The sequence below is a fragment of the Achroia grisella genome, unplaced genomic scaffold (assembly GCF_030625045.1).
Source record: "Achroia grisella isolate CSIRO2021 unplaced genomic scaffold, CSIRO_AGI_Agris_v1 utg204, whole genome shotgun sequence".
In the NCBI taxonomy this organism is placed as follows: Eukaryota; Metazoa; Arthropoda; class Insecta; order Lepidoptera; family Pyralidae; genus Achroia; species Achroia grisella.
Window position 1 is genome coordinate 350,206 of NW_026712703.1, and position 8,030 is coordinate 358,235.

The following is an 8,030-nucleotide window of genomic DNA, read 5'->3' on the forward strand; positions in this document are numbered from 1 at the left end:
TTTTATAACCTTACACTTCTTCATGTATTGATCTATATATATATATGTCAGTGACGAGCCGGCAGTGACGCGCGTTGGGCACAGGGTAAGTTATATCTGTTTCTGGGCACAGACTAGCTATAGTTCGTAGTGCTGTATCTATGACATCCTCCTTTTTCTTTTCAGCGGTAGCGCCTGGGGGGCACTACTAAGCGACCGCTGCGGGTTTGAATTGGTTGGCTTGCAGGAGCTGCTGGTGGTAGAGCTGGTTGCGGCTCTTCATTGGTTCGGCTCTGATTGGAAGTCTCTACACTTGATGAAGGCTGTTCTACTGTTGGACTGGTTTCTGTTTCTGCTGTGGACAAAAGATTGTTATTATGCTCGACTTCTGTTGAGCTCGATATAGCGGCTTGTTTTAAGTGCCATGCATTTCGACGATATGTTCCTCCATCTTCTGTTTGCACAATATAAGATCGTGGTCCATCTGATACAGGGGTTACTATTTTTGCTGGTATCCAGTTCTGATGATCTTTTCTTAGCCACACTTGTTCACCACTTGTAAACTGTTTATTATCCTTTTTCCCTTTGTCAGCTTCCTTCTTTTCCGTGTTCTTTATATTTCTTAATTGTTTATTTATATTTTTTATTACTTTGGAATTAAACAATTTCTGATTTGTTGGTAACAATGTTTTAGTTCTTCTATTCATTAAGCGTTGACATGGTGAGCCTAAATCTAATCTAGGAGTGTTCCGGTGGTGTAATAGAGCCAAATAAATGTCTGTATTGTCTTCTTGACATTTCTTCAACAAATTTTTTGCCTCTTGAACATATCTTTCTGCAAGTCCATTAGATCTAGCAAAATGTGGACTTGAAATTCTATGCTCAAATTTCCACATGTTTTTGAACTGTTTAAACTCTTCACAATCATATTGCTTTCCACCGTCTGATTGTAATATGTCAGGGATTCCAAAGTTTGCGAACCATGATTTTAATACTCCTATAATTGCTGTACTAGTGATTTGTGTTAGTTGCTTGAAGTCAAAGTATCCAGAATAAGCATCAGCAATAAGTAAGTAGTCTTTTCCTCTCAGGTGAAAAAGATCTGTTGCCACGATGCTCCATGGTCTTTGAGGTACATCCTGCAGCAGTATAGGTTCCATAGGATTATCCTTTTGAACTTTATTGCATGCTCGACAATCTTTCACATAATTTGTGATGTCACGAGTCATGTCTGGCCAAAACACATTATCTCTTGCTAGTTGTAGGGTGCCTTGAATACCTTTATGGCTTAAATGGCAATATTTGAGTACCACTGGTACCATGGATCTTGGTACTAGGACTCTGTCATTTTTGAAAATTATGTCATTGTTGATGCTTAAGCTTTCACGGTAATACCAATATCTTCTTAAATTATCTTTTAAATATTCTATTTTTTCTGGCCAACCTTTTAATATTATTTCTTTTAATTCTTTTAATTCTTCACTTTTATTTGTTTCTATTTTCAGTTCTGCTTGGCGTGGCTTCGAGAACGGGACAATTGTGCATATTTGGAGACTATCATCATTGAATATATCATCACTGGTAAGATTTTTACAGTCTCTACTCAATGTGTCTGCTACATATAACTCACTGCCTTTTTTATATATTACCTTTGGGTTATATGGTAGTATTTGATAGCAGATTCTCTGTAGTCTGGGAGGTGCTTCTACTAGAGCCTTTTTAAATATTGTTTCCAAAGGTTTATGATCACTTTCAATAGTTAGATCCTTACATCCCCAGATGTAGCTATGAAATTTCTTGCAAGCTACAAGTATGGCCAAGGCTTCCTTTTCTAATTGGCTGTAACCCTGTTCAGTTTTAGTAAATGACTTTGCACAGTAGGCTATGGGTTTGCCTTCTTGAATTAGTACTCCACCACAAGCATAACTACTGGCGTCTACTGAAAGTATGATTGGAGCTTTTGGGTTATAATATCCAAGCACAGGTGGTGTTTTTAATAATTCTTTTAATTTCAGGAATGATGCCTCTTGCTCATGATTCCAGTACCAGGCTACTTCTTTTTGGAGTAGTACTCTCAATGGACCTGTTATATCTGCTAAATTTTTAATGAATTTGGATAGGTAAGTAACTAGTCCTAAAAATCTTTGTAATTCTTTTACATTTTGGGGCTCTTTAATTTTACTTATGGCTTCTAATTTCTCTGGATCTGGCCTTAATCCTTGACATGTAACTATGTGGCCTAGAAATTTTACTTCTTGTACGTTAAAAATACATTTTTCCTTGTTTAATTTCAATCCGGAGTTTCTGAACTTTTGTAATACCTTTTGAGTTATTTTTTCCAGTTTTTCCTTAGTATCTGCATGGAGAAGTATATCATCCATTGATACTTCTACATTACTTATGCCCGTAAGCAGATGATTCATCACCTGTTGGAACACTTCCGGTGCAGATGCAAGGCCAAACGGCATCCTCAAACAAGAGTACCTCCCAAAGGGGGTACTGAAGGTAAGATACTCCGAGGTCCTTTTTGTTACCTGTAATTGCCAAAATCCTCTTTTACAATCCAGTAGAGTGAACCATTTAGACCCATAAATACGAGCGATTATTTCCTCAACAGTGTTTAATGGATAATGCCTTCTTTTTAAATTTTTATTTATTTCAGAAGGATCTATGCACAGTCTAATTTTATTATTTTTCCTTACTACCACCATTGGTGAGACTGCTGGTGTTGGTTTAGTCACTGGTTTAATAACTTTTTGTGCAACCATACTATCCAATTCTTTTTTCACAGTGTCTCTTATGATATAAGGAACTTTTCTCGCAGGGCATATAGGTAATTTAGGACTATCAATTATATCTATATCATATTTAAATTGTTTAAGACATCCCATACCTTCAAATAGATCCTGTTCTTCTTCTTTAGTTAAGGCTTCTATCCTCTTGATTAAATTTAATTTTACACATGCCTTTCTTCCCAATATTGGTGTAACATTTTTATCAACAATGTAGTATTTTATTTCTTCTTTATTATTTTTTATTTTTGTTAAAATATTTGCTTCTCCCACTACTGGCAATGTGTGGTTTGTGTATGAAGTGAGGCATTTAATTGTTGATGTTTTTATTTGCACTTTAGTTTTCTCCACAATTTTTTTTGTAATGACGTTGCATTGAGCTCCTGAATCTAATTTAAATTTTACAGTAGTATCTCTGGGCAAGCTTGCTTCTTCAAACCAGTCCTCTGTGTCTAGGCACTCCGAGTTTAAAGAAAATACATGAAATGTTTCGTTTATTTCTTCTTCTGAACTGTCACTATAATTATTTCTTTCTACCGATTCAACTTTTTTAGTTTTACAGCATTTAGAGAAATGATTTCTTTTATTACAAATCTTACAAATCTTTCTGAAGGCTGGACATTCTTTTCTTCCATGTTCAGTATCGCACCTCCCACAATGAAATTTTTCTTCCATATTTTTTCCTTGTTTATTTGCTAATTTTGTTTTATTTTTGTTCCAGGTTACGGCTTCTACTATTACTGCTTGCTTCATGGAATTCACCTGCATCTTAACTTGCTCTGCAGAATGGCAAATGTCTATAGTTTTTTGTAACGTTAGGTCACTTTCAGCTAGTAATTTTTCGCGTGTGCTATCACTTTTTATGCCCATTACTATTCTGTCTCTTATTATACTTTCCTCAATATTGCCATAACCACAATTTTTTATTTTATTTTTTAGGTTCGTGATGAATTCGTCCACTGGCTGATTTTCCCTTTGTACAATTAAGTTGAACATATACCTTTCATAAGTTTCATTTACTTTTGGTGTAAAATACGCTGTGAACTTTCCCTTAATTGTTTTTAGGCACGTGCTTTGACTTTGTGTAAGCCCGAATGTATTAAAAATGACAGCCGCTTCCGGTCCTATACTGGTCATAAAAACAGCTACCTGTACTTCAGGCTTCTTTTTATGCATATTGGTTGCAGTAGCATACCAATCCCACTGTTGTAACCAAAGATTCCAATTGACGGCGACATTTTCTGAGTTGGTACAAAAGTATTTTGGCGGTTTAATACCACTCACATTTTCGGCGTTCTCACGATCTTCTTGCATGTTGTATTATCTGCACTTTTTGTTTTTCTCCCGGGTTTCGGCACCATGTATTGTATTTGTGAATTATTACTAATACTTGTATATTCATTTATCTATTTATTTATCAACTATTACCTTACAATTACAATTTTATAACCTTACACTTCTTCATGTATTGATCTATATATATATATGTCAGTGACGAGCCGGCAGTGACGCGCGTTGGGCACAGGGTAAGTTATATCTGTTTCTGGGCACAGACTAGCTATAGTTCGTAGTGCTGTATCTATGACAGCTTCCAAACTATATTCATTGCAATTCAATACAAAAATAATAATAATAATATCAAAAGATCGGTCGGTACCTACCGTTTGTATAAAGTATAACTGATACCACTCGACGTTCTTGTTACGTCGTCGGTGGTATCATCGTGAACTGCACCTGCAAAGAAATCATTATTTTAAATATAAAAACCAATCATGTCATATTTAGAACGAAATATACATTATATTCATGGAATTAGGTGTTATTTTGTGGAAGCACATTCAGTATTTAATGGATTTATATTTTTTTGTTTAATTCCGCTACAATTAGCATGTCTGACCTTCTCTAATAGCGATCAAATTCCGACCGTTATTGTAACTACAGTACACCCATATTGCGACACGAAATTCGGCGCACCGGTATGCTCGCCGAATAGTCAACACTAGGCTTCCAAGCTATAATATAACCGAACTCTATTCAATGCCTGATGACGCCTCGTTCAGATGCAAACACGTGCCGCAATAAGTTTCCACACTTAATATTTGTGCTCTCACACATCCTAATTGTAACAGATTAAAAAAAATAATACATCTATACATCAAGTAGGAATATGCATTATCAATTGCAAAAGAATCATCAATATCGATTCAGAGTTTATTATTTCATCTTCATTTTGACTGTATTTTTTTCTGTTATGACGTTTGTTTTTTATTTTAAACTAACTGTACCCGCCAATTCGTCCGCGTGGAATTTAACTTTATTTTTCTAAAATAAAATTGTCCTAAGTTACTCCTTATTACATCAGCTACCTGCCAAAAAAAGTCTCGTCAAATCGGTCCAGCCATTGCAGAGATTAACCGGAACAAACAGACATGTTATTTCTTTTTGTTTTTTTTTTCGGACTACTCTAATGCTGTTGGCCGTAGCTGGCCTTTACAGCTTCACCGGACGTTAGGGGGCGAGTGCAGATGGCATTCCAAATCCGCGGAAGGACTTATGGAGCGGCTGAAGGCCAACTCCTGCAAGATTGATACTACTTTAGTCTGAGGGCACCACAAGGGGTTCGAACCTCGGACATGTTATTTCGGTGTATGCCCAGTATTTATATTCAGATATATGTAGTAAAAACCGGTTATTTCAATGTTACACACAGACACTCTAATTTTATTTGTATGTATAGATAAATGTTTCTAGTCCCGTATAAATTTTATAGATCGGTCCAGTTGTATTTCATTTATCCTTAATAAATCATGGCTTGAAAAGAGTGTTTTGAGTTGTTAGTTTAAATTTGTTATTTATGGTTTCGCCAATGCTTTTTCTTCAAGGTGTGTTCGTTTTTTATTTTTGTCGGTACATTAAACTCTTCTTAATACTCTAAATAGAACTGCACAAGTTATATATAACATGGTATATAGATTTATATAACACTAACTGAGACCCGAGACTTGTCTACTTTTTTTTTAGATAAAACATAGTTTATGTGATTTAAAGTATTTTCACTTTATAATTTACTAGCTACCCGCCCCGGCTTCGCTCACTTAACTAAACTCGTAAACTTAACTTCATGAAATTTCCATTTTGATTATATGAGAATTTGTAAACCGCGTAGATATGTCAGTCAGTGAGTAAGTATCAGTTCTAATGTCTTAAACTGTTCTTTCAAATAATGAAAACTATATTTTTTTTTTAAGTTTTATTCCGTACAATAAATACGTATTTATTTGCTTAAGGATTAATATGATGTTTATAAAATCATTTTTAAATGAAATTTGATTATCATAAATCAGGTTTAGTGAGTTAGGGGCGTGAGTCGGACAACCTCCTCGTATATTCCAGCCATTGGGAGGCTTCCCCATCCTCGAGGATACGTCCGCGGGGAACGGTGGCCGAGCAATGGTTTTGGTTCTGGTACGCCCAGGGCGGGATAGTAGTAGTTCGTTCGGGATATTGCTACTATGTCGGCTGATAGTCCGGCGAAGAGGGGCAGCGCAGGCTTGAACAATGAGCCCAGATGGGGCCCGTTCGGGCCGTTAAGCGTCGCCTTAGTGGGCCACTATGACTCCAGGCTCCTGCTATGACTCTACTCTTGTAGAGACACGTGCGGAGTGGGCGCGGCGCTGTATGGGCGGCAGTCTCAGGGGTTCAAGTCTGCCGTCCACACTACAGGAGCCGAGATTGGAAGGAGATGTATTAAGGTGCGTCTTCCCCACGGTGGGCGGAGGCGGGGGAACTGGGAAGTGTTCCCCCCACGCGCTGAGGAGGGCCCACTTGCGGGCAACCGCCGCTGTGGTCGCGGTTGATTATCACCTCGATCCCGCGAACCTGGCACTATTGCGGCGAGGAGGAATATCGTGGGGTTTATGGTGAGTAGGAGTCTCACACTACTCGTGCGTCGTCGAACATTTACATATGTTTAGGTAAATTTTTAATAACCAAAATCAGCAGATGGTTATTTCAAGAAATAGTGTAATAGTAAATAAACAATAATATTCAATAATTATGTTTATTGAATATTATTATTATAACATAAGTATATAGAAGAGATAAGTTTTAAAGATGTAACTTAGATATAGAACCCAATTTCGAATATGAACACACTTGTAGTTTGTTGACAATTGTTTTTGCAAATAGCCAAAAATGAAAATAAAGATATTTAATTTTTATTTATTGAAAAGGTAACAAATAGAGGGAGAGGCAAATTTTCTCATTTAGAATATCTGTATGGAAGTATTAATTACCTATTTTCTCATCATCATCATCATCATCGCAGCCCGGAAGACGTCCACTGCTGGACATAGGCCTCCCCCAAAGATCTCCACGACGATCGGTCCTGCGCTGCTCGCATCCAATGCCTTCCCGCGATCTTGACCAGATCGTCGGTCCACCTTGCTGGAGGCCTTCCCACGTTGCGTCTTCCGGTCCGTGGTCGCCACTCGAGGACTTTACTGCCCCAACGGCCATCTGTCCTACGAGCTATGTGCCCTGCTACCTATTTTCTATTGTACTTTAAACAAAAGGAGTAAGTACTTTTAGATATTTTAAGAATTACTCACCCAAAACAGCAATGAATAAAACAAATTCAAAAGTCTTCATCATTGTATTAATTATTTGTTTTTTTTATAAGAAGATATTTTTACAACAAATTTATCACTAGTTATGAATGGTGTATTGAGACATCAATATATACATATATTAATATAAAATATAAATCAATTATTGATAGACCTGTTATTTTTGAAGATAACGAACTAATCTTGAATCAACGTAGTTCAAGTAATATGCCGACAAATAAAATATTTGATAACGGTATTATGGAAGCATTTGCATATGTTTTAAAAGCTATATATAATTATTTTGTTTATATAATTGTTTTTCCGAGTAGTATATTTACTTTACATAGCGAGTAGGGCAAATTCCAAAATGGAGAAAAAGGATTTGGAAAGTGATATACAATGAAACATCTAGTAAATAATATAATTTTCATAGAAATAAACCTTCAGTCATTTATAAATATGGCCAGGAACAACATATTGCTTTGATTTCATAACCAAACCCATTTCCTATAGGTGAAATACCTATGGGTCTAATCTGAAAGTGAAGTCTTTCACAACAGAATTTTCCAAATAAATTTAGAAATAACGTCATATGTAATAAACATAAAAAAATACATCCGATTTGACAAGCTCGTAGGTTTTTTGAGTC

At 36.3% G+C, this 8,030-nt stretch overlaps 1 protein-coding gene across 1 annotated transcript; it reads right to left on the reverse strand.

Annotated features, from left to right (window-relative positions):
- Positions 1 to 161: 161 nt before the first annotated feature.
- LOC131842020 (uncharacterized protein K02A2.6-like) lies at positions 162 to 4,085 on the reverse strand. Its single transcript, XM_059190452.1, has 3 exons — positions 3,036 to 4,085; positions 1,610 to 2,918; positions 162 to 1,423 (listed from the first exon to the last, which is right to left on the reverse strand). The coding sequence occupies exons 1-3, from the start codon at positions 4,083 to 4,085 to the stop codon at positions 162 to 164; spliced, it is 3,621 nt and encodes a 1,206-aa protein (XP_059046435.1).
- Between the last annotated feature and the right edge of the window lie 3,945 nt (positions 4,086 to 8,030).

Bases quoted from the DNA above. Each gene is read 5' to 3' on its own strand.
- LOC131842020 (XM_059190452.1), bottom strand. From the start codon at position 4,085: ATGCAAGAAGATCGTGAGAACGCCGAAAATGTGAGTGGTATTAAACCG. The intron at 2,919-3,035 runs GCAAATATTTTA...AATTTAATCAAG, and splicing joins CATTGCCAGTAGTGGGAGAA to AGGATAGAAGCCTTAACTAA. The intron at 1,424-1,609 runs GTGAGTTATATG...TAATATTAAAAG, and splicing joins GGTAATATATAAAAAAGGCA to GTTGGCCAGAAAAAATAGAA.